This window comes from Oncorhynchus keta, chromosome 30 (assembly GCF_023373465.1).
Source record: "Oncorhynchus keta strain PuntledgeMale-10-30-2019 chromosome 30, Oket_V2, whole genome shotgun sequence".
Classification (NCBI taxonomy): Eukaryota; Metazoa; Chordata; class Actinopteri; order Salmoniformes; family Salmonidae; genus Oncorhynchus; species Oncorhynchus keta.
Window position 1 is genome coordinate 16,310,590 of NC_068450.1, and position 26,785 is coordinate 16,337,374.

The 26,785-nt window shown below is 42.9% G+C and overlaps 1 protein-coding gene and 1 long non-coding RNA gene across 2 annotated transcripts in view; both read right to left on the reverse strand.

Moving 5' to 3' along the window:
* Positions 1 to 14,832, reverse strand: part of LOC118379203 (SH3 domain and tetratricopeptide repeat-containing protein 2-like) — a gene marked incomplete at its 5' end in the record, with an annotated part of 70,295 nt that extends 55,463 nt beyond the window's left edge. Inside the window, 7 exons of the mRNA XM_052486991.1 lie at positions 5,225 to 5,420; positions 9,635 to 9,708; positions 10,503 to 10,701; positions 11,907 to 12,050; positions 12,798 to 12,903; positions 13,125 to 13,252; positions 14,697 to 14,832. Coding sequence (XP_052342951.1) covers positions 5,225 to 5,420; positions 9,635 to 9,708; positions 10,503 to 10,701; positions 11,907 to 12,050; positions 12,798 to 12,903; positions 13,125 to 13,252; positions 14,697 to 14,832 — 983 coding nt within the window. The remainder of the gene's footprint in view (positions 1 to 5,224; positions 5,421 to 9,634; positions 9,709 to 10,502; positions 10,702 to 11,906; positions 12,051 to 12,797; positions 12,904 to 13,124; positions 13,253 to 14,696) is intronic.
* A 45-nt stretch (positions 14,833 to 14,877) lies between these two features.
* On the reverse strand, positions 14,878 to 25,951 carry LOC127913935 (uncharacterized). The gene is made up of 3 exons (XR_008087315.1): positions 25,689 to 25,951; positions 18,346 to 18,504; positions 14,878 to 16,078 (listed from the first exon to the last, which is right to left on the reverse strand). It is a non-coding gene; the product is annotated as an uncharacterized LOC127913935 (long non-coding RNA).
* Between the last annotated feature and the right edge of the window lie 834 nt (positions 25,952 to 26,785).

Sequence of the window (26,785 nt, forward strand, 5' to 3'; positions counted from 1 at the left end):
TTATATATTATTATTATTATAATGCTGTTATGTATAGTCATCACAGTGGTTTGGTATTGTAATGCTGTTATGTATAGCCCTCACAGTGGTTTGGTATTGTAATGCTGTTATGTATAGTCCTCATAGTGGTTTGGTATTGTAATGCTGTTATGTATAGCCCTCACAGTGGTTTGGTATTGTAATGCTGTTATGTATAGTCCTCACAGTGGTTTGGTATTGTAATGCTGTTATGTATAGCCCTCACAGTGGTTTGGTATTGTAATGCTGTTATGTAAAGCCCTCACAGTGGTTTGGTATTGTAATGCTGTTATGTATAGTCCTCACAGTGGTTTGGTATTGTAATGCTGTTATGTATAGCCCTCACAGTGGTTTGGTATTGTAATGCTGTTATGTATAGTCCTCACAGTGGTTTGGTATTGTAATGCTGTTATGTATAGTCCTCACAGTGGTTTGGTATTGTAATGCTGTTATGTATAGTCCTCACAGTGGTTTGGTATTGTAATGCTGTTATGTATAGTCCTCACAGTGGTTTGGTATTGTAATGCTGTTATGTATAGTCCTCACAGTGGTTTGGTATTGTAATGCTGTTATGTATAGCCCTCACAGTGGTTTGGTATTGTAATGCTGTTATCTATAGTCCTCACAGTGGTTTGGTATTGTAATGCTGTTATGTATAGTCCTCACAGTGGTTTGGTATTGTAATGCTGTTATGAATAGTCCTCACAGTGGTTTGGTATTGTAATGCTGTTATGTATAGTCCTCACAGTGGTTTGGTATTGTAATGCTGTTATGTATAGTCCTCACAGTGGTTTGGTATTGTAATGCTGTTATGTATAGTCCTCACAGTGGTTTGGTATTGTAATGCTGTTATGTATAGACCTCACAGTGGTTTGGTATTGTAATGCTGTTATGTATAGTCCTCACAGTGGTTTGGTATTGTAATGCTGTTATGTATAGCCCTCACAGTGGTTTGGTATTGTAATGCTGTTATGTATAGTCCTCACAGTGGTTTGGTATTGTAATGCTGTTATGTATAGTCCTCACAGTGGTATGGTATTGTAATGCTGTTATGTATAGTCCTCACAGTGGTTTGGTATTGTAATGCTGTTATGTATAGTCCTCACAGTGGTTTGGTATTGTAATGCTGTTATGTATAGTCCTCACAGTGGTTTGGTATTGTAATGCTGTTATGTATAGTCCTCACAGTGGTTTGGTATTGTAATGCTGTTATGTATAGTCCTCACAGTGGTTTGGTATTGTAATGCTGTTATGTATAGCCCTCACAGTGGTTTGGTATTGTAATGCTGTTATGTATAGCCCTCACAGTGGTTTGGTATTGTAATGCTGTTATGTATAGTCCTCACAGTGGTTTGGTATTGTAATGCTGTTATGTATAGTCCTCACAGTGGTTTGGTATTGTAATGCTGTTATGTATAGTCCTCACAGTGGTTTGGTATTGTAATGCTGTTATGTATAGCCCTCACAGTGGTTTGGTATTGTAGTGCTGTTATGTATAGTCCTCACAGTGGTTTGGTATTGTAATGCTGTTATGTATAGTCCTCACAGTGGTTTGGTATTGTAATGCTGTTATGTATAGTCCTCACAGTGGTTTGGTATTGTAATGCTGTTATGTATAGTCCTCACAGTGGTTTGGTATTGTAATGCTGTTATCTATAGTCCTCACAGTGGTTTGGTATTGTAATGCTGTTATGTATAGTCCTCACAGTGGTTTGGTATTGTAATGCTGTTATCTATAGTCCTCACAGTGGTTTGGTATTGTAATGCTGTTATGTATAGACCTCACAGTGGTTTGGTATTGTAATGCTGTTATGTATAGTCCTCACAGTGGTTTGGTATTGTAATGCTGTTATGTATAGTCCTCACAGTGGTTTGGTATTGTAATGCTGTTATGTATAGTCCTCATAGTGGTTTGGTATTGTAATGCTGTTATGTATAGCCCTCACAGTGGTTTGGTATTATAATGCTGTTATGTATAGTCCTCATAGTGGTTTGGTATTGTAATGCTGTTATGTATAGTCCTCACAGTGGTTTGGTATTGTAATGCTGTTATGTATAGTCCTCACAGTGGTTTGGTATTGTAATGCTGTTATGTATAGTCCTCACAGTGGTTTGGTATTGTAATGCTGTTATGTATAGTCCTCACAGTGGTTTGGTATTGTAATGCTGTTATGTATAGCCCTCACAGTGGTTTGGTATTGTAATGCTGTTATGTATAGTCCTCACAGTGGTTTGGTATTGTAATGCTGTTATGTATAGTCCTCACAGTGGTTTGGTATTGTAATGCTGTTATGTATAGTCCTCACAGTGGTTTGGTATTGTAATGCTGTTATGTATAGACCTCACAGTGGTTTGGTATTGTAATGCTGTTATCTATAGTCCTCACAGTGGTTTGGTATTGTAATGCTGTTATGTATAGTCCTCACAGTGGTTTGGTATTGTAATGCTGTTATGTATAGTCCTCACAGTGGTTTGGTATTGTAATGCTGTTATCTATAGTCCTCACAGTGGTTTGGTATTGTAATGCTGTTATGTATAGTCCTCACAGTGGTTTGGTATTGTAATGCTTTTATGTTTAGACCTCACAGTGGTTTGGTATTGTAATGCTTTTATGCCATCAAACCCCTGCAACTTATCCAGAACGCTGCAGCCCACCTGGTTTTCTCATGTCACCCCGCTCCTCCACATACTGCACTGGCTTCCAGTCGAAGCTCACATCCACTACAAGATCATGGTGCTTTCCTACAGACCAGCAAGAGGAACTGCCCCTCCCTATGCTTAAACCCTACACCCCATCCCGAGCTCTCCGTTCTGCCACATCTGGTCTCTTGGCCCTCCTACCCCTATGGGAGGGCAGGTGCCACTCAGCCCAGTCCAAGCTCTTCTCCGTCCTGGCACCATAGTGGTGGAACCAGCTTCCCCCTGAAGTTAGGACAACATTCCCTGCCCAACTTACAAAACCCCCTGAAACTCTGCCTCCTCAATGAGTATTTTAAATAATCCCCCTCCTCACCTCGACCCCCCCCACTTCTAGCTCTGACTTTGCTGACAGCTACTTTATTGAGGAAAAGTGTATTTAATATGCCTGTGATATGTGGTTGTCCCACCTAGCTATCTTAAGATGAATGCACTAATTGCAAGTCGCTCTGGATAAGAGTGTCTGCTAAATGACTAAACATTTGACATTTAAATGTATTGCTCTTACAGGGGTTTGACATTTAAATGTATTGCTCTTACAGGGGTTTGGCATTTAAATGTATTGCTCTTACAGGGGTTTGACATTTAAATGTATTGCTCTTACAGGGGTTTGGCATTTAAATGTATTGCTCTTACAGGGGTTTGACATTTAAATGTATTGCTCTTACAGGGGTTTGACATTTAAATGTATTGCTCTTACAGGGGTTTGACATTTAAATGTATTGCTCTTACAGGGGTTTGACATTTAAATGTATTGCTCTTACAGGGGTTTGACATTTAAATGTATTGCTCTTACAGGGGTTTGACATTTAAATGTATTGCTCTTACAGGGGTTTGACATTTAAATGTATTGCTCTTACAGGGGTTTGACATTTAAATGTATTGCTCTTACAGGGGTTTGACATTTAAATGTATTGCTCTTACAGGGGTTTGGCATTTAAATGTATTGCTCTTACAGGGGTTTGGCATTTAAATGTATTGCTCTTACAGGGGTTTGACATTTAAATGTATTGCTCTTACAGGGTTTGACATTTAAATGTATTGCTCTTACAGGGTTTGGCATTTAAATGTATTGCTCTTACAGGGTTTGGCATTTAAATGTATTGCTCTTACAGGGGTTTGGCATTTAAATGTATTGCTCTTACAGGGTTTGACATTTAAATGTATTGCTCTTACAGGGTTTGGCATTTAAATGTATTGCTCTTACAGGGGTTTGGCATTTAAATGTATTGCTCTTACAGGGGTTTGACATTTAAATGTATTGCTCTTACAGGGGTTTGACATTTAAATGTATTGCTCTTACAGGGGTTTGGCATTTAAATGTATTGCTCTTACAGGGGTTTGACATTTAAATGTATTGCTCTTACAGGGGTTTGGCATTTAAATGTATTGCTCTTACAGGGGTTTGGCATTTAAATGTATTGCTCTTACAGGGGTTTGACATTTAAATGTATTGCTCTTACAGGGGTTTGGCATTTAAATGTATTGCTCTTACAGGGGTTTGGCATTTAAATGTATTGCTCTTACAGGGGTTTGGCATTTAAATGTATTGCTCTTACAGGGGTTTGACATTTAAATGTATTGCTCTTACAGGGGTTTGACATTTAAATGTATTGCTCTTACAGGGGTTTGACATTTAAATGTATTGCTCTTACAGGGGTTTGGCATTTAAATGTATTGCTCTTACAGGGGTTTGACATTTAAATGTATTGCTCTTACAGGGGTTTGACATTTAAATGTATTGCTCTTACAGGGGTTTGACATTTAAATGTATTGCTCTTACAGGGGTTTGACATTTAAATGTATTGCTCTTACAGGGTTTGACATTTAAATGTATTGCTCTTACAGGGGTTTGACATTTAAATGTATTGCTCTTACAGGGTTTGACATTTAAATGTATTGCTCTTACAGGGTTTGACATTTAAATGTATTGCTCTTACAGGGTTTGGCATTTAAATGTATTGCTCTTACAGGGGTTTGACATTTAAATGTATTGCTCTTACAGGGTTTGACATTTAAATGTATTGCTCTTACAGGGTTTGACATTTAAATGTATTGCTCTTACAGGGGTTTGACATTTAAATGTATTGCTCTTACAGGGTTTGACATTTAAATGTATTGCTCTTACAGGGGTTTGGCATTTAAATGTATTGCTCTTACAGGGTTTGGCATTTAAATGTATTGCTCTTACAGGGGTTTGACATTTAAATGTATTGCTCTTACAGGGTTTGGCATTTAAATGTATTGCTCTTACAGGGGTTTGGCATTTAAATGTATTGCTCTTACAGGGTTTGACATTTAAATGTATTGCTCTTACAGGGGTTTGACATTTAAATGTATTGCTCTTACAGGGGTTTGGCATTTAAATGTATTGCTCTTACAGGGGTTTGACATTTAAATGTATTGCTCTTACAAGGGTTTGGCATTTAAATGTATTGCTCTTACAGGGGTTTGACATTTAAATGTATTGCTCTTACAGGGGTTTGACATTTAAATGTATTGCTCTTACAGGGGTTTGGCATTGAGTGGCTTGACGTGAGCCTTGTGTACGAAGCCGGTGTTTCCTGTAGAGCAGTGTGTTCCTATGAACAGGTCCAGACCTCGGAGTAGCATCCCCTGTATCTCAATCAGGTCACCTTGACTCAGCTGGAGCTCATCAGAACCTACTGGGTTGTGGTCCACTACAGCCTCACAGGATCCGGTTACTGCAAGGGGAGGGGAGAGGAGAGGGGGTTAGAGGAAATACCTTGTATGTGTAATGAACACAGGCCATGGCATGAGTGTAGTGTGCTGTAGAACCCTGTAGGTTCCTGCCCTCACCTATAGGGTGGTCAAACTGTCCTCTCTCTGAAGGGTTAGGTTTAGGGTAAGGGCCTCACCTACAGGGTGGTCAAACTGTCATCTCTCTGAAGGGTTAGGTTTAGGGTAAGGGCCTCACCTACAGGGTGGTCAAACTGTCATCTCTCTGAAGGGTTAGGTTTAGGGTAAGGGCCTCACCTACAGGGTGGTCAAACTGTCATCTCTCTGAAGGGTTAGGTTTAGGGTAAGGGCCTCACCTACAGGGTGGTCAAACTGTCATCTCTCTGAAGGGTTAGGTTTAGGGTAAGGGCCTCACCTATAGGGTGGTCAAACTGTCATCTCTCTGAAGGGTTAGGTTTAGGGTAAGGGCCTCACCTACAGGGTGGTCAAACTGTCATCTCTCTGAAGGGTTAGGTTTAGGGTAAGGGCCTCACCTACAGGGTGGTCAAACTGTCATCTCTCTGAAGGGTTAGGTTTAGGGTAAGGGCCTCACCTATAGGGTGGTCAAACTGTCATCTCTCTGAAGGGTTAGGTTTAGGGTAAGGGCCTCACCTACAGGGTGGTCAAACTGTCATCTCTCTGAAGGGTTAGGTTTAGGGTAAGGGCCTAACCTACAGGGTGGTCAAACTGTCATCTCTCTGAAGGGTTAGGTTTAGGGTAAGGGCCTCACCTACAGGGTGGTCAAACTGTCATCTCTCTGAAGGGTTAGGTTTAGGGTAAGGGCCTCACCTACAGGGTGGTCAAACTGTCATCTCTCTGAAGGGTTAGGTTTAGGGTAAGGGCCTCACCTATAGGGTGGTCAAACTGTCATCTCTCTGAAGGGTTAGGTTTAGGGTAAGGGCCTCACCTATAGGGTGGTCAAACTGTCATCTCTCTGAAGGTTTAGGGTTAGGGTAAGGGCCTCACCTATAGGGTGGTCAAACTGTCATCTCTCTGAAGAGTTAGGTTTAGGGTAAGGGCCTCACCTACAGGGTGGTCAAACTGTCATCTCTCTGAAGGGTTAGGTTTAGGGTAAGGGCCTCACCTATAGGGTGGTCAAACTGTCATCTCTCTGAAGGGTTAGGTTTAGGGTAAGGGCCTCACCTATAGGGTGGTCAAACTGTCATCTCTCTGAAGGGTTAGGTTTAGGGTAAGGGCCTCACCTATAGGGTGGTCAAACTGTCATCTCTCTGAAGGGTTAGGTTTAGGGTAAGGGCCTCACCTATAGGGTGGTCAAACTGTCATCTCTCTGAAGGGTTAGGTTTAGGGTAAGGGCCTCACCTATAGGCTGGTCAAACTGTCATCTCTCTGAAGGGTTAGGTTTAGGGTAAGGGCCTCACCTATAGGGTGGTCAAACTGTCATCTCTCTGAAGGGTTAGGTTTAGGGTAAGGGCCTCACCTACAGGGTGGTCAAACTGTCATCTCTCTGAAGGGTTAGGTTTAGGGTAAGGGCCTCACCTATAGGGTGGTCAAACTGTCATCTCTCTGAAGGGTTAGGTTTAGGGTAAGGGCCTCACCTACAGGGTGGTCAAACTGTCATCTCTCTGAAGGGTTAGGTTTAGGGTAAGGGCCTCACCTATAGGGTGGTCAAACTGTCATCTCTCTGAAGGGTTAGGTTTAGGGTAAGGGCCTCACCTATAGGGTGGTCAAACTGTCATCTCTCTGAAGGGTTAGGTTTAGGGTAAGGGCCTCACCTATAGGGTGGTCAAACTGTCATCTCTCTGAAGGGTTAGGTTTAGGGTAAGGGCCTCACCTACAGGGTGGTCAAACTGTCATCTCTCTGAAGGGTTAGGTTTAGGGTAAGGGCCTCACCTATAGGGTGGTCAAACTGTCATCTCTCTGAAGGGTTAGGTTTAGGGTAAGGGCCTCACCTATAGGGTGGTCAAACTGTCATCTCTCTGAAGGGTTAGGTTTAGGGTAAGGGCCTCACCTACAGGGTGGTCAAACTGTCATCTCTCTGAAGGGTTAGGTTTAGGGTAAGGGCCTCACCTACAGGGTGGTCAAACTGTCCTCTCTCTGAAGGGTTAGGTTTAGGGTAAGGGCCTCACCTATAGGGTGGTCAAACTGTCATCTCTCTGAAGGGTTAGGTTTAGGGTAAGGGCCTCACCTACAGGGTGGTCAAACTGTCCTCTCTCTGAAGGGTTAGGTTTAGGTTAAGGGCCTCACCTATAGGGTGGTCAAACTGTCATCTCTCTGAAGGGTTAGGTTTAGGGTAAGGGCCTCACCTACAGGGTGGTCAAACTGTCCTCTCTCTGAAGGGTTAGGTTTAGGGTAAGGGCCTCACCTATAGGGTGGTCAAACTGTCATCTCTCTGAAGGGTTAGGTTTAGGGTAAGGGCCTCACCTATAGGGTGGTCAAACTGTCATCTCTCTGAAGGGTTAGGTTTAGGGTAAGGGCCTCACCTATAGGGTGGTCAAACTGTCATCTCTCTGAAGGGTTAGGTTTAGGGTAAGGGCCTCACCTATAGGGTGGTCAAACTGTCATCTCTCTGAAGGGTTAGGTTTAGGGTAAGGGCCTCACCTACAGGGTGGTCAAACTGTCATCTCTCTGAAGGGTTAGGTTTAGGGTAAGGGCCTCACCTACAGGGTGGTCAAACTGTCCTCTCTCTGAAGGGTTAGGTTTAGGGTAAGGGCCTCACCTATAGGGTGGTCAAACTGTCATCTCTCTGAAGGGTTAGGTTTAGGGTAAGGGCCTCACCTATAGGGTGGTCAAACTGTCATCTCTCTGAAGGGTTAGGTTTAGGGTAAGGGCCTCACCTATAGGGTGGTCAAACTGTCATCTCTCTGAAGGGTTAGGTTTAGGGTAAGGGCCTCACCTATAGGGTGGTCAAACTGTCATCTCTCTGAAGGGTTAGGTTTAGGGTAAGGGCCTCACCTATAGGGTGGTCAAACTGTCATCTCTCTGAAGGGTTAGGTTTAGGGTAAGGGCCTCACCTATAGGGTGGTCAAACTGTCATCTCTCTGAAGGGTTAGGTTTAGGGTAAGGGCCTCACCTATAGGGTGGTCAAACTGTCATCTCTCTGAAGGGTTAGGTTTAGGGTAAGGGCCTCACCTATAGGGTGGTCAAACTGTCATCTCTCTGAAGGGTTAGGTTTAGGGTAAGGGCCTCACCTATAGGGTGGTCAAACTGTCATCTCTCTGAAGGGTTAGGTTTAGGGTAAGGGCCTCACCTATAGGGTGGTCAAACTGTCATCTCTCTGAAGGGTTAGGTTTAGGGTAAGGGCCTCACCTATAGGGTGGTCAAACTGTCATCTCTCTGAAGGGTTAGGTTTAGGGTAAGGGCCTCACCTATAGGGTGGTCAAACTGTCATCTCTCTGAAGGGTTAGGTTTAGGGTAAGGGCCTCACCTATAGGGTGGTCAAACTGTCATCTCTCTGAAGGGTTAGGTTTAGGGTAAGGGCCTCACCTATAGGGTGGTCAAACTGTCATCTCTCTGAAGGGTTAGGTTTAGGGTAAGGGCCTCACCTATAGGGTGGTCAAACTGTCATCTCTCTGAAGGGTTAGGTTTAGGGTAAGGGCCTCACCTATAGGGTGGTCAAACTGTCATCTCTCTGAAGGGTTAGGTTTAGGGTAAGGGCCTCACCTACAGGGTGGTCAAACTGTCCTCTCTCTGAAGAGTTAGGTTTAGGGTTAGATTTAGGGTTAGGGTTAGGTTTAGGGTTAGGTTTAGGACTAGGTTTAGGGTTAGGTTTAGGGTAAGGGCCTCACCTACAGGGTGGTCAAACTGTCCTCTCTCTGAAGAGTTAGGTTTAGGGTTAGATTTAGGGTTAGGGTTAGGTTTAGGGTTAGGTTTAGGACTAGGTTTAGGGTTAGGTTTAGGGTAAGGGCCTCACCTATAGGGTGGTCAAACTGTCATCTCTCTGAAGGGTTAGGTTTAGGGTAAGGGCCTCACCTACAGGGTGGTCAAACTGTCCTCTCTCTGAAGAGTTAGGTTTAGGGTTAGATTTAGGGTTAGGGTTAGGTTTAGGGTTAGGTTTAGGACTAGGTTTAGGGTTAGGTTTAGGGTAAGGGCCTCACCTACAGGGTGGTCAAACTGTCCTCTCTCTGAAGAGTTAGGTTTAGGGTTAGATTTAGGGTTAGGGTTAGGTTTAGGGTTAGGTTTAGGACTAGGTTTAGGGTTAGGTTTAGGGTAAGGGCCTCACCTATAGGGTGGTCATATTGTCCTCTTTCTGAAGGGGAGCATCCGGCACAGTCAGAGTACTTCCTCAGAAACCACCTACACAAACAGGAAACACATCAGCTTGGGACAAAATGGCTGCCATATTTCACTAAAAAATCTAAGACGAGAGGAAACACAAGTGTGAAAATGAAGGATAGAGGTTGATAGCTTATAGGGTGACTGAGTATGTCACTGTGTCATGTTATAAGGTGTACATACAGCATAGGATTTAATGTGACTTACTGGTAGAAGGGTTATAGGTTAGGGACTAGGTAACTCACTGGTAGAAGGGGTATAGGTTAGGGACTAGGTAACTCACTGGTAGAAGGGGTATAGGTTATGGACTAGGTAACTCACTGGTAGAAGGGGTATAGGTTAGGGACCAGGTAACTCACTGGTAGAAGGGGTATAGGTTAGGGACTAGGTAACTCACTGGTAGAAGGGGTATAGGTTATGGACTAGGTAACTCACTGGTAGAAGGGGTATAGGTTAGGGATCAGGTAACTCACTAGTAGAAGGAGTATAGGTTAGGGATCAGGTAACTCACTAGTAGAAGGGGTATAGGTTAGGGACCAGGTAACTCACTGGTAGAAGGGGTATAGGTTAGGGACCAGGTAACTCACTGGTAGAAGGGGTATAGGTTAGGGACCAGGTAACTCACTGGTAGAAGGGGTATAGGTTAGGTACCAGGTAACTCACTAGTAGAAGGGGTATAGGTTAGGGACTAGGTAACTCACTGGTAGAAGGGGTATAGGTTAGGGACTAGGTAACTCACTGGTAGAAGGGGTATAGGTTAGGGACCAGGTAACTCACTGGTAGAAGGGGTATAGGTTAGGGACCAGGTAACTCACTGGTAGAAGGGATAAGGCAGCGGCTGCATGGTGTTGACAGGCACTAGTCCGTGTTGTCCGGTGGAGAGAAGGGTGCCCTCCCAGTGACTGTCCTGCCCCGTGTCTCTAACCATCAGCAAATCGTTACGTCTGAAACACAGCTCCTCCTCCTCATCACTATGCTCGCCACTGCTCACCAGCGCCTTGGCGAAGAACGAACCTGGGGGAGAGAGATACATACAGGTAAATAACACGCAACGAACACCACACCAGATGCAGGTTTCTGTAAAGAATGAACATTCGACTGAACTAAAGGGATCTTTTCATGGAACTGAGGCTCTGTCCTACGTCACAGAGTCCTGTTTTAAAGATCCATTCTCAACATACACACAGCCTTCACTGGCTATTGATTCCTCTCAGCCATTAGGGAGAACAGTACTTCCTCTTAAAACAGTATGTCTACAATGGAAATGCAGTGTAGGAAAATACCTCTCTAAAGTATGTTCAGTTAATGGCTGACAAATTGTAAAGTGAAAAGGGGCACTGTGGTTGTTTTGCTGTTTTACTTGATCTCTGAACATTCAGAACACATCATCAGTTAAAGTGTAGCTCTGTTTAATTTCTAGGTATCTGGAACAACTGCTGAAATATCATGAACATGTCCCTTCAGTTCAGTGGTTGAGTAATAAGTTGACATTTTGTTCTTCTGTTCTTCTCTGAGGGGAGTGTGATGTAAACTGATGTTGATGATGAAGGTCAGGAAAGTAGAGCACATAAGCTGTCCATAAGGAGTTCGTAGAGTGTGTAAGGTCTTCATAACGTGTCCATTAGTAGTTTATAAACTGTTCATAAGATGTTTATCATTTTTTTATTTAACCAGGTAGGCTAGTTGAGAACAAGTTCTCATATACAACTGCAACCTGGCCAAAATAAAGCAAAGCAGTTCGACACAAACAACACAGAGTTACACATGGAATAAACAATAAACAAGTCAATAACACAATAGAAAAAAAAGAACGTCTATATACAGTGTGTGCAAACGAAGTAGCGAAGTAATTACAATTTAGCAAATTAACACTGAAGTGATGTCTATAAAGACTTCATAAGATGCTGATATGGTGTTCATAACCTGTCATAAGGAGTTCAAGTGTCCATCCCAAACCTTCTAAACTAGCAGTCCCAGGTAGTGTGGCCAGGTGTTGTTCATAATATGGTTATAACATGTCATAAGGTGTTCATAAGTTGTTCATAGGGTGTTTATAAAGAGTTTATAAGGCGTTCGTTCACCCACCTGCAGCAGCAGTCCCAGGTAGTGTGGCCAGGTGTTGTTCATAATATGGTTATAACATGTCATAAGGTGTTCATAAGTTGTTCATAGGGTGTTTATAAAGGTGTTTATAAAGAGTTTATAAGGTGTTTGTTCACCCTCCTGCAGCAGCAGTCCCAGGTAGAGTGTTGCCAGGTGTTCCTCGTCTACAGTCACAGTGATCTCCAAGTCCCTCAGCAGCTCAGTGTCCAGCCAGAACGACTGGTCACACAGGAAATTCTCCAGGCACCGCGCCACATAGCCTGGACATACAAAATGCACATAATATGTTCATAACATGTCATGTGTTTATAACATGGCATATGCTGTTCATAAGGTTCACCACGCCACACAGCCTAGACACACAACGAAGTAAGAGGAAGTTGTCCCTACATCCTGATGTAAGGCCTGTTTTTTCCGGGTCGATTCGTTAGGATTGGGTGCGGGGACGCTGGTCCTAGATCTGTGCTTATTGGCAACTTCTAACCAGGCTGGACATACAGTGCCTTGCGAAAGTATTCGGCCCCCTTGAACTTTGCGACCTTTTGCCACATTTCAGGCTTCAAACATAAAGATATAAAACTGTAAAACTGAAAAATTGGGCGTGCAAGGAGGAATGTGCAAAAATTTCAGTCTCTCGATGTGCAAAACTGATAGAGACATACCCCAAGCGACTTACAGCTGTAATCGCAGCAAAAGGTGGCGCTACAAAGTATTAACTTAAGGGGGCTGAATAATTTTGCACGCCCAATTTTTCAGTTTTTGATTTGTTAAAAAAGTTTGAAATATCCAATAAATGTCGTTCCACTTCATGATTGTGTCCCACTTGTTGTTGATTCTTCACAAAAAAATAAAGTTTTATATCTTTATGTTTGAAGCCTGAAATGTGGCAAAAGGTTGCAAAGTTCAAGGGGGCCGAATACTTTCGCAAGGCACTGTAATAATCAGCTATCAGACTGTGTAAATGAGAGTTTCATCCATGTCAGGTAGACTAGGATAGTACAGCATACCCAGAGCCAGGTAGGTAGAGAACTTCCAGATCTCCTCTACAGTCTTGAAGGTGATGACAAAGCTGTCCTTCTCAGCGTGGACAGACAGCAGACGGGCAGACAGGTCCTGTATGGAGGCAGAAGAACCAAATACAATTGATGAAGGAGCAGAGAGGATGCAGAGAAGGTCACCTTTATGCTAAACGACTCCTGGCCCCTACATCATGGAGAAAATACTTTCAGCAGGACAACGGTTGGTACTGCACCTTTGGTCTAGGTGGGGTCATACGTTTTGGCATGCCTTGACCTCTATAACTTCTAACAACTGACCTAAGACCTGTGACTAACCTTGAAGAGCTGAATGACGTCCTGACTGTTGCTCTCGACGACCCTGAGTCTTGTACGGAGCGCCTCCTGTAGTTCAGAGTCAGGTATTACACCTGAGCACCGCCGACCGCTGAACACTAGAACCACGTCTACACACACACAAACACACACACACACACACACACAAACACACACACAACACACACATGCACGTACACACGCACATATGCACATGTGCACACACACACTGTCAGTCTCATCATCACTGCTAGGCGTATTGACTGATACTGTGATATTGTCATGTAGAGGTCAATATGCAGAGGTAAAGCTGTTTATATGACATTTCACAGAAGGTAAGTGAGTGAATTTTAGAGCCATTCTCAGTGAGTGTATTACAGAGCTCAGTGAGTGTATTACAGAGCTCAGTGAGTATATTACAGAGCTCAGTGAGTGTATTACAGAGCTCAGTGAGTATATTACAGAGCTCAGTGAGTATATTACAGAGCTCAGTGAGTATATTACAGAACTCAGTGAGTATATTACAGAGCTCAGTGAGTATATTACAGAGCTCAGTGAGTATATTACAGAGCTCAGTGAGTGTATTACAGAGCTCAGTGAGTGTATTACAGAGCTCAGTGAGTATATTACAGAGCTCAGTGAGTGTATTACAGAGCTCAGTGAGTGTATTACAGAGCTCAGTGAGTGTATTACAGAGCTCAATGAATGTATTATAGAGCTCAGTGAGTGTATTACAGAGCTCAGTGAGTGTATTACAGAGCTCAGTGAGTGTATTACAGAGCTCAATGAATGTATTATAGAGCTCAGTGAGTGTATTACAGAGCTCAATGAGTGTATTATAGAGCTCAGTGAGTGTATTACAGAACTCAGTGAGTGTATTATAGATCCATTCTCATTGAATGTATTACAGAGCTCAGTGAGTGTATTATAGAGCTCAGTGAGTGTATTATAGAGCTCAGTGAGTGTATTACAGAGTTCAGTGAGTGTATTACAGAGCTCAGTGAGTGTATTACAGAGCTCAGTAAGCTCATTGAGTGTCTCGGTGTTAGACTAGGAATAACAGATCTATTACAGCCTTGAGTGACTCTTAGTGGACGTTTAAAAGGGACCTTTAAACATTAGGTCAATTTAGGAGAGAGCTACACAGGAACCTGCTGGAGGAAAGTAACAGATTATCATAGAGTAGCTAAGTAGCTGTGTCTACTGCAACATTAACGGTAAGGGAAGATGAAGAGTCATCAGTTTTCTTGCAGGATGTTGACATACATACAGACAACATTAATGATAAAGTGATCATCTAGATGACTGTATAGAAAGAGACAGGATACAATAGAGATGCTGTGATAGCATCAACACCAACAGATCCACAATAAGCATCACACCACACAACCATGACCAGCAGCTGGTCAGCATGACCAGCACCACCACAACATTAGCAGTTAGCACATCCATAGCAGGAATAGAGAGAGAAACACCCTGGCTGTCCCAAATAGCACCGTATGGGTCAAAAGTAGCACCTATGGGTAATCAGGTGCCATTTGGAACACATCCGAATATCTGTGAGTAGAACAGTACCTGAGGAGAACCTCTCTCCCACAGCCAGTGACACGGTGCTTCCTCTGGTGAACGCCTCCTTCCTCGTCCAGTAACTGTCCAGCTCCGCCTCCCCTTCCCCAGACTCCACCCCCGGACCCTCCTCCTCCCCTGGAGAAACCAGGAAACAGAGGTCAGGTCAGAGGAACCCTCAGGAAGGAAGGGGATGATACAGTTAATTGGGGGTTGATTTTAAAAATAAACTTTTGTTTCAGCAACATGTGCTCTGTAAGCAAGTTCAAGATCATCCATCAACTTTGTTATGTGACAACTATGAAGGGGGATGGAGACCAAATAGTGGACATGGCTACAAAACAACACCAGCATTTACCATCATTTAGTGTCCACATTGCTTCATTGTCTATCCTTCCGGAATGCAAACCAGTCAAGGTAACGAGACAAAGTGACAGAATTGTTGGATTGTCTATGTTACTGTATGAGAGAACATTCACACTAAAGTTGCATATCTGCTGGTGTACAGTGTATTCTGTGATCCAGCTGATGAGGTTTTCAATAGTGATGAGTTTTTTCCTCCAGAACATCAAGAGTCTATCATAGCCCACACATCTATCACCGTACTGCAGCTCCCAGATGGTCTGTTACAATATAATGACCTGCTCTGGTTCTCCTGACAGGGCTTTGTGACTGGTGACGGCTTCACACACACGTGCTAACACACACACACACAGACACACACAGACACACACACACACACACACACACACACACACACACACACACACACACACACACACACACACACACACACACACACACACACACACACACACACACACACACACACAGAAACACACACACACAAAGGCTTTATGAGCGGCTGGGCTGGCTTCCCCATGTTGTTGTCCCATTGTCCCAAACACATCCTCAGTCTGGGACTGACCGGTGACCAGTGGCATGACACAACAGCCTGAAAGAATCCTCCCAAACAGCCTGAAATAATCCTCCCAAACAGCCTGAAAGAATCCTCCCAAACAGCCTGAAAGAATCCTCCCAAACAGCCTGAAAGAATCCTCCCAAACAGCCTGAAAGAATCCTCCCGCTTAAATCACCACTGTTATGTTGTTTAGGCTACATCGTAATACAATGTTTCATTGTTTGCTACAGTACAAATCCAGAAACATTCAAACTCCAAATTAGTCTGGGCAATGTAACTCATGCAGGACATGGGAAGGAGGAACATAATTGCGACAGAATCAGCTGGATGTTTTGTGAAGGTCATCGAAGGCTTTTTTACTGTACTCTACCTCGATTCCTAACATCATTTCCTGTGAAGTGCCCATTGGTTCCCGCTAGCGTGTACGGTGGTTCCCTCCATAGTGCATCCAGCTCAGCAGGGGAGATGTCTGGGAGGGGGGAAGGAGATAAGTGTGACACACATCAGTAAATGGTCGCTTTCCCCTGATCAGACGTTGCATGCATCAACCAATGGTTGCACGCCATGTCATCAACAGTGCCTTCGGGCACCAGATTGCTATAGAATATGATGTGGTTAGCTGATAAAATACCTATCCAGGAGATTAGTCTAACACACATGTGTAAATGTTTGGGAGGGGGAAGGAGAATAGTGTAACACAAAGTAGTAAACACCATCAAGGGGTGCATGTCAATAGTCTAAAGTGGATTCCTCTCCGTATATCTCCATCAATAGTCTGATGAGGAGAAGGATACCAGGAAGGACACATTTACTAGTCCTGAAGGAAAATTGTGTTGGTTGAAAATGTTGTATCACAAACAGGTCAAACAGCAAATAGTGAACAGACGTGTCGTCTTTACAAGAAAAGCAGCTGGCCATCAGACATCGTAAGACAGCGCTTCCCAAACCTGGTCCTGGGGAGCCCAAGGGTTGCAAATGTTTGTTTTTGCCATAGCAGTATGGCCTTACCAGCCACCCTGATCTAGAGACAGATACTAGCAGTATGGCCTTACCAGCCACCCTGATCTAGAGACAGATACTAGCAGTACTGCCTCACCAGCCACCCTGATCTAGAGACAGTTACTAGCACTATGGCCTTACCAGCCACCCTAATCTAGAGACAGATACTAGTATGGCCTTACCAGCCACCCTGATCTAGAGACAGATACTAGCACTATGGCCTTACCAGCCACCCTGATCTAGAGACAGATACTAACAGTATGGCCTTACCAGCCACCCTGATCACCCTGATCTAGAGACAAATACTAACAGTATGGCCTTACCAGCCACCCTGATCTAGAGACAGATACTAGTATGGCCTTACCAGCCACCCTGATCTAGAGACAGATACTAGCAATATGGCCTTACCAGCCACCCTGATCTAGAGACAGATACTAGCAATATGGCCTTACCAGCCACCCTGATCTAGAGACAGATACTAGCACTATGGCCTTACCAGCCACCCTGATCTAGAGACAGATACTAGCACTATGGCCTTACCAGCCACCCTGATCTAGAGACAGATACTAGCACTATGGCCTTACCAGCCACCCTGATCTAGAGACAGATACTAGCACTATGGCCTTACCAGCCACCCTGATCTAGAGACAGATACTAGCACTATGGCCTTACCAGCCACCCTGATCTAGAGACAGATACTAGTATGGCCTTACCAGCCACCCTGATCTAGAGACAGATACTAGCAGTATGGCCTTACCAGCCACCCTGATCTAGAGACAGATACTAGCACTATGGCCTTACCAGCCACCCTGATCACCCTGATCTAGAGACAGATACTAGCACTATGGCCTTACCAGCCACCCTGATCACCCTGATCTAGAGACAGATACTAGCACTATGGCCTTACCAGCCACCCTGATCACCCTGATCTAGAGACAGATACTAGCACTATGGCCTTACCAGCCACCCTGATCACCCTGATCTAGAGACAGATACTAGCACTATGGCCTTACCAGCCACCCTGATCACCCTGATCTAGAGACAGATACTAGCACTACACACCTGGTTCAAATAATCAAAGCTTGATGATGAGTTGATTATTAGATGTAGATGTGTGGTGCTAGGGTAAAATCCAAAACGTGCACCCCCTGGGGTCCAGGGACCAGGATTGGGAAAAGCTGTGGTAAGGGTTGACAGGGGATGGGAAACACAATGGCAAGAAGCAGAGAGGTCACACAATGACCCAGAGACAAACATCTGCACTGACATCATCAGCCCAAAACCCCACACATCACTGAGCGTTACCCATGAGACATCAGCTCAGCAAGACGAGAAAACATTCAGACTAGAACACACTCAGACAAGGACAAGCATGCCCTGTAAAATGGAACAAAACAGTGGTAAGCCTTTGTGTATTGTATACAAAACCGTATTGGTAAGCCACAGCTGACAGTCAATGTCAAAATTGTCTTCATGCTTTTTGACCTTGTCGTAACACTGGTAATATTACCCAACATAGCAGAGAGACTCTCTACACAGGACAAAGCATAAAGACAATACAATACACAATGATTGACTGGTCCGTTATGCTGCACTGAGACACAGAACACAACAAACTGTACAGTTTAGTAACAATATGACAGACAGGAATGCAACTACAGTACACACAACAATCACAATCAAACACCACCTAACACAGCATCACACTGACACACCATGCCCTGTACTATACTATACCTTCATGGGATAGCCTGTTACCCATATCATATAGATATACCTACAGCAGCAGTATCTGTCTGAACGAGTGAGATACTGCTCTCTGTCTTCTCATGTCAGTGACCTACTAGCCTCAGCTACAGGCTGTGGGTACAGACGGCAGTGTGAAGTGGAACCAACCTGGGAAGAGAGGACAGCGTTTGAGGAGCGGAGAGCAGCAGGAGGACGAGGAGGCCCGGAGAGGAGTGCAACAGCACCACGCCATGTGTACCAGCAGCTTACAGCTCCCAAAAATCAATAATGCCAACAGCAGCAGCTCTCAGCACAGCTCTCAGCTACTAAGCATTCAGACTGACTGTCTGGTGGTCTGGCTCTGTCTGTCCTCAGAGACAGCTCTCTCTTTTTCTCTCCTGCTCTGATCTATCTCTCTCGTTCTGATCTCTCTCTCTCTCTTTCCTGCTCTGATCTATCTTTCTCACTTTCTCTTTTTCTGATTTCTCTCCCTCTCCTGTGTTGGATGTCTGATCTGTCACTTTCGTTCTCTCTCCAGTTAACTAGAGCTTCTTCCTGTACCCACATCTCTCTCTCTCTCTCTCTCTCTCTCTCTCTCTCTCTCTCTCTCTCTCTCTCTCTCTCTCTCTCTCTCTCTCTCTCTCTCTCTCTCTCTCTCTCTCTCTCTCTCTCCCTCTCTCTCTCTCTCTCTCTCTCTCTCTAGCTGCTGCCCAGTCTGTGAATACACAAAGCACTCTTTTCTGATGGCATGTGTGAGTGGGGTGGTTTTTGAGAGAGAATGTGTATGTGAGAGACCCCACTGTTTGTGCTGCTGAGACAGAGTAGTGCTGACCAACTGTAAGAGAATGCCAGCAGAGTGCAGCAGGCTACAAGGTCACTCTACAAGAGGTTACTGGGCACAGGTCTAAGATCAGCTTACCCTCCCCCACTCATAACCAGTAGAGGGGACAACACAAAACAAACCTTTCCCATGATCAGGGGAAACACCATCCTACTCTCTGCAAGGTCACCATACTGACCAGGGCTCGTATTCACAAAGCGGTGCTGATCTAGGAGTGCTGACTGGGGATCAGTTTAGTCTTTCAAATCATAATGAATACGATTTTATAGACAGGGGGAACCTGATCCTAGATCAGCTCTACTACTCAGACGCATCGTGAATACCCGCCCATAGGGTCAGGGACTGGGATCAGAAGGGGAGTTCTGATTGGCTGAAAGCTTGAGTGCTGCACATTGTGGGAGGATGCTACACTGTTCAAAGGAAAGGGTAAAGGGTAAAACATGACATGGTGTCTTCTAAATCTACTTAATCAAGAGTTGTGCAACACCATGCCAGGGACAGGGAGCACTAACAGAAAGGTTTAAAAAAACAATTTGATGTTTAGTATTTCCAATTGCTGTAAATGAGATTCACTTCTCCTGTTGTTTATTCCCTTCTCTTGTTGTTTATTCTCTTGTTGTTTATTCCCTTCTCTTGTTGTTTATTCCCTTCTCTTGTTGTTTATTCCCTTCTCTTATTGTTTATTCCCTTCTCTTGTTGTTTATTCCCTTCTGTTATTGTTTATTCACTTCTCTTGTTGTTTATTCCCTTCTCTTGTTGTTTATTCCCTTCTCTTATTGTTTATTCCCTTCTCTTGTTGTTTATTCCCTTCTCTTGTTGTTTATTCCCTTCTCTTATTGTTTATTCCCTTCTCTTGTTGTTTATTCCCTTCTCTTATTGTTTATTCCCTTCTCTTGTTGTTTATTCCCTCCTCTTGATGTTTATTCCCTTCTCTTGTTGTTTATTCCCTTCTCTTGTTGTTTATTCCCTTCTCTTATTGTTTATTCCCTTCTCTTGTTGTTTATTCCCTCCTCTTGATGTTTATTCCCTTCTCTTGTTGTTTATTCCCTTCTCTTGTTGTTTATTCCCTTCTCTTGTTGTTTATTCCCTTCTCTTATTGTTTATTCCCTTCTCTTGTTGTTTATTCCCTCCTCTTGTTGTTTATTCCCTTCTCTTGTTGTTTATTCCCTTCTCTTGTTGTTTATTCCCTCCTCTTGTTGTTTATTCCCTTCTCTTGTTGTTTATTCCCTCCTCTTGATGTTTATTCCCTTCTCTTATTGTTTATTCCCTTCTCTTGTTGTTTATTCCCTTCTCTTGATGTTTATTCCCTTCTCTTGTTGTTTATTCCCTTCTCTTGTTGTTTATTCCCTTCTCTTATTGTTTATTCCCTTCTCTTGTTGTTTATTCCCTTCTCTTGATGTTTATTCCCTTCTCTTGTTGTTTATTCCCTTCTCTTGTTGTTTATTCCCTTCTCTTGATGTTTATTCCCTTCTCTTGTTGTTTATTCCCTTCTCTTGTTGTTTATTCCCTTCTCTTGTTGTTTATTCCCTTCTCTTGATGTGTATTCCCTTCTCTTGTTGTTTATTCCCTTCTCTTGTTGTTTATTCCCTTCTCTTATTGTTTACTCCCTTCTCTTGTTGTTTATTCCCTTCTCTTATTGTTTATTCACTTCTCTTGTTGTTTATTCCCTCCTCTTGATGTTTATTCCCTCTTCTAATGTTGTTTATTCACTTCTCCTGTTGTTTATTCCCTTCTCTTATTGTTTTTTCCCTTCTCTTGTTGTTTATTCCCTTCTCTTGTTGTTTATTCCCTTCTCCTGTTGTTTATTCCCTTCTCTTGTTGTTTATTCCCTTCTCTTGTTGTTTATTCCCTTCTCTTGTTGTTTATTCCCTTCTCTTGTTGTTTATTCCCTTCTCTTATTGTTTATCCCCTCCTCTTGTTGTTTATTCCCTTCTCTTGTTGTTTATTCACTTCTCCTGTTGTTTATTCCCTTCTCTTGTTGTTTTTCCCTTCTCTTGTTGTTTATTCCCTTCTCTTGTTGTTTATTCCCTTCCCTTGTTGTTTATTCCCTTCTCTTGTTGTTTATTCCCTTCTCTTGTTGTTTATTCCCTTCTCTTGTTGTTTTTTCCCTTCTCTTGTTGTTTATTCCCTTCTCTTGTTGTTTATTCCCTTCTCTTGTTGTTTATTCCCTTCTCTTGTTGTTTATTCCCTTCTCTTGTTGTTTATTCCCTTCTCCTGTTGTTTATTCCCTTCTCTTGTTGTTTTTTCCCTTCTCTTGTTGTTTATTCCCTTCTCTTGTTGTTTATTCCCTTCTCTTGTTGTTTATTCACTTCTCCTGTTGTTTATTCCCTTCTCTTATTGTTTTTTCCCTTCTCTTGTTGTTTATTCCCTTCTCTTGTTGTTTATTCCCTTCCCTTCCCTTATCTCAGCTATAAGTTGAACATGTTATCTCTGCTATAAGTTGGATGTGTTATGTCAGCTATAAGTTGAACATGTTATCTCAGCTATAAGTTGGATGTGTTATCTCTGCTATAAGTTGGACATGTTATCTCAGCTATAAGTTGAACATGTTATCTCAGCTATAAGTTGGATGTGTTATCTCTGCTATAAGTTGGACATGTTATCTCAGCTATAAGTTGAACATGTTATCTCAGCTATAAGTTGGATGTGTTATCTCTGCTATAAGTTGGACATGTTATCTCTGCTATAAGTTGGATGTTATCTCTGCTATAAGTTGGATGTGTTGTCTCAGCTATAAGTTGAACATGTTATCTCAGCTATAAGTTGAACATGTTATCTCTGCTATAAGTTGAGCATGTTATCTCTGCTATAAGTTGAACATGTTATCTCTGCTATAAGTTGAGCATGTTATCTCAGCTATAAGTTGAACATGTTATCTCTGCTATAAGTTGAGCATGTTATCTCAGCTATAAGTTGAACATGTTATCTCTGCTATAAGTTGAGCATGTTATCTCTGCTATAAGTTGAACATGTTATCTCTGCTATAAGTTGAGCATGTTATCTCAGCTGTAAGTTGAACATGTTATCTCTGCTATAAGTTGAACATGTTATCTCAGCTATAAGTTGAACATGTTATCTCAGCTATAAGTTGGATGTGTTATCTCAGCTATAAGTTGAACATGTTATCTCTGTTATAAGTTGAGCATGTTATCTCAGCTATAAGTTGAACATGTTATCTCAGCTATAAGTTGAACATGTTATCTCAGCTATAAGTTGGATGTGTTATCTCAGCTATAAGTTGAACATGTTATCTCTGCTATAAGTTGAACATGTTATCTCAGCTATAAGTTGGATGTTATCTCAGCTGTAAGTTGAACATGTTATCTCTGCTATAAGTTGAACATGTTATCTCAGCTATAAGTTGAACATGTTATCTCAGCTATAAGTTGGATGTGTTATCTCAGCTATAAGTTGAACATGTTATCTCTGCTATAAGTTGAACATGTTATCTCAGCTATAAGTTGAACATGTTATCTCAGCTATAAGTTGGATGTGTTATCTCTGCTATAAGTTGAGCATGTTATCTCAGCTATAAGTTGAACATGTTATCTCTGCTATAAGTTGGATGTGTTATCTCAGCTATAAGTTGAGCATGTTATCTCTGCTATAAGTTGAACATGTTATCTCTGCTATAAGTTGAGCATGTTATCTCAGCTGTAAGTTGAACATGTTATCTCTGCTATAAGTTGGATGTGTTGTCTCAGCTATAAGTTGGATGTGTTATCTCAGCTATAAGTTGAACATGTTATCTCAGCTATAAGTTGGATGTGTTATCTCAGCTATAAGTTGAACATGTTATCTCTGCTCTATGTTACCTTACTTAACCCTAAACATTTTGAAAGTAACATAATTTATAACCTCACAATGAGCCTGGCAGATGTAGTATTAATTACTGCCATTGCCTACCCTGGGAAAAGTATTCCATTTCCAGTGTCCTCTTTAAAAATTGAACATATTTCAGCAAACTGTGGACGAATATGACAGCTCTGTCTATTCATCTCAATACATTTATAAACATGTGTCACTGGAAATGAATGTATGACAGAGAAATAGAAAAATCATTTGTGTGATTTGATGTTACCTTTTACATGATCCGAAACCCTCAAAAGGTGTTTTCACAAGTTCGCAACTCTCTCTTAAAAAACACCAATGTTCCTTGTGATTCATTCAAATGTCTGCCACAGTACTGTTTCAGAGTACTTCTACTCTGTTTTAAACCACATTCTACTGTATGTATCAACACACATTGGGCTTTACATTCAAAGACAGCTTAGGTGCACTACTTTTCATGGTTTCAGTACACAATGATGGTGTTTTGAGTCTCTCTATTTTAACAGTGCAGGGAAAGGAATGGGGTAGGTAGGGCATAACTAATCAAACCCTCATTAAATACTTTCCACTTCTCTCTCCCTCTCTCTGTCATCCAGTATTTCCATGCTAAAGTGAAGAAAACGAGGATGAAGATGCTCCTTCTCTAGAAACAACACCGGTCACTCCATTGAGGCATCCACGGTTGAGTCCCAAACAGCTCCCTATTCCCTATGTAGTACACTACTTCTGGCCAGAGCCTTATGGGTCCTGGTCAAAAGTAGTGCACTATATAGGGAATAAGGTGCAATTTAGGATGAAGGCCATGTCCTGATTGAATCAGTGTGTCTTGTGAGTCAGACAGCTGTAAACAGCCTGAGGCTCTTTACAGGAGAAACAACACTCTGTTTCCAGACACCGACAGACACATTACAGAGAAATCTAATAGAGCAGGTTGACTCCCAAATGGTACCCTATTCCCTATGTAGTGCACTACTGTAGACCAGAGCTCTATCTGGTCAAAAGCCCTATCGGCCCTGACCAAAAGTAGTGCACTACACTATAGGGAATAGAGAGGCCCCTGGAAGGCAGGCTCCTGAGCTCCTCATTACACAGGCTGGAGCACAGCATGTTGAAATGACAAACTGTTGTCCAACAGAGGATTTATACCCATATCTGCATCATCATGTCACAGACTGGATCATGCTGTGCTGGGGATTTTAATAGAACAAATCAATCATCTGATTCTAATGCAGACTAAGTCACAATGCCCTCCAGACACCTTGGCTGCTGTTGATCTAGCTAGACGTTGTTACAGTCAAAGATACGTTTGCAGAAATGCTTCGGAATTTATGTAAGGTGTTTCCGTACGTTGCGGAATGTTCTAATACATTCAATTTGATAACATCACAATGACACACTAACTCATTCTCATTCCGTGGCATTCTGTAATGGAACGTTGCTGCCAGCAGAACAGTAAACATTCTAAACTACTCAAGAGGTTAACAGTTCATGGATGTCAATGAGGAGCAATGGAGAAGAGCAGAGTCAGAAAAACTGACACAGATTTATTTTAAACTGCCCTCCATGTTAGCACCATTATTCTAATTGGGATTCGAGATCAATAGAATATCATTGTTACAGAACGTTTGATGCCAATATGAAGCCTAAGAACCTTCATAAACCTCAAACCTATATAGCTGCGCTATGGGTTGAACTGTAAGGCTGTTGGGTAAGCGTGTGTGAAATGAATGTAAGTGAGGGACAGGGGTAATATGAGACAGACAGGGGGCTCTATGTTTAGCCTAACCCTCTGGAACAACACACGCCTGTGTGCCTGTGACTGAACTACAGCTGAGAGATCCCCTCACTACAGTATAGTGGCTAACACAGAGAAACACACACACTTATCTACTGCAAATCATAGTCTAACGATCACACATTATCCATTGATCTCTTTTATTTGCCATGTCCTCAGATGGGAAGGAGAGAGAGAGAGAGAGAGAGAGAGAGAGAGAGAGAGAGAGAGAGAGAGAGAGAGAGAGAGAGAGAGAGAGAGACAGAGAGAGACAGAAAGACAGAGAGACAGAGAGAGAGACATAAAGACAGAGAGAGAGAGAGAGAGAGAGACAGAGACAGAGAGAGAGAGACAGTGAGACAGAGAGAGACACAGAAAGACAGAGAGAGAGAGAGAGAGAGAGAGAGAGAGAGAGAGAGAGAGAGAGAGAGAGACAGAAAGACAGAGAGAGAGAGAGAGAGACAGAGAGAGACAGAAAGACAGAGAGACAGAGAGAGAGACATAAAGACAGAGAGAGAGAGAGAGAGAGACAGAGAGAGAGAGACAGTGAGACAGAGAGAGACACAGAAAGACAGAGAGAGAGAGAGAGAGAGAGAGAGAGAGAGAGAGAGAGAGAGAGAGAGAGAGAGAGAGAGAGAGAGAGAGAGATCTCTATTCCTTAGGAACATTTGTGAGTGTAATGTTTACTGTTCATTTTTTATTATTTATTTCACTGTTTATTACCTATTTCACTTGCTTGGCAATGTAAACATGTTTCCCGTGCCAATAAAGCCCTTTGAACTGAATTAAGTTGAATTGAGAGAGAGTAGGACTAACACACACACACACAGCATAAGTTCAAGACAAAGTGGAACTCAAACATACTCAGTGAATACAGACAGATAGTTAGAGAGAAAAGTGTCTCACCTCTGTCCTGCTGTCTGTTCTCTCCTGTCACTTCATTCCTCATGAGGGTGGTAGTGGTACAGTAGTCCAGTATAGTAGTCCCAGTGTGTCCTCAGTCTGTTCACTGCCCAGTGAGGGAAACTTCCCCATCCGCCAGGCTAAAGCCCAGTCACTCTGCTCCTGTCCCTGTTCCTGTGTTTGGATAGACCAACGGACAGCTGTGATTTCAGCCGTGAGAGAGTGTGTGACAGTGTGTGAGAAAGAGTGTGTGACACTGTGTGAGAACAGAGTATGTTTGTGAGAAGACTGTGTGTATGTCAGGGGCAGCATGACTCTGACCACTGAGGAAGTACTGAAACTCCTCCCCCTCCACTAACTTCTATGGGACAGGGTTTCCACTAGATAACAGCAATAAACTCAGATTCCACGTTCACAACATCAAAACTGGCAGCAACAGAAACATTTGGGGAAAAATCAACTTAATTTAAGGTTAGGGTTAGGCATAAGGTTAGCCATGTGGTTAAGGTTAGCAGTGTGGTTAAGGTTAGGGTTAAGGTTAGCCGTGTGGTTAAGGTTAGGGTTAAGGTTGGCAGTGTGGTTAAGGTTAGGGTTAAGGTTGCCAGTGTGGTTAAGGTTAGGCATAAGGTTAGCCGTGTGGTTAAGGTTAGGGTTAGGCATAAGGTTAGCCGTGGGGTTAAGGTTAGGGTTAAGGTTGGCAGTGTGGTTAAGGTTAGGGCTAGGCATAAGGTTAGCCGTGTGGTTAAGGTTAGGGTTAAGGTTGTCAGTGTGGTCAAGGTTAGGGTTAGGCATAAGGTTAGCCGTGTGGTTAAGGTTAGGGTTAAGGTTAGCCGTGTGGTTAAGGTTAGGGTTAAGGTTGGCAGTGTGGTTAAGGTTAGGGTTAAGGTTAGCCGTGTGGTTAAGGTTAGGGTTAAGGTTAGCCGTGTGGTTAAGGTTAGGGTTAAGGTTAGCCGTGTGGTTAAGGTTAGGGTTAAGGTTAGCCGTGTGGTTACGGTTAGCAGTGTGGTTAAGGTTAGGCATAAGGTTAGCCGTGTGGTTAAGGTTAGCAGTGTGGTTAAGGTTAGGGTTAAGGTTAGCCGTGTGGTTAAGGTTAGCAGTGT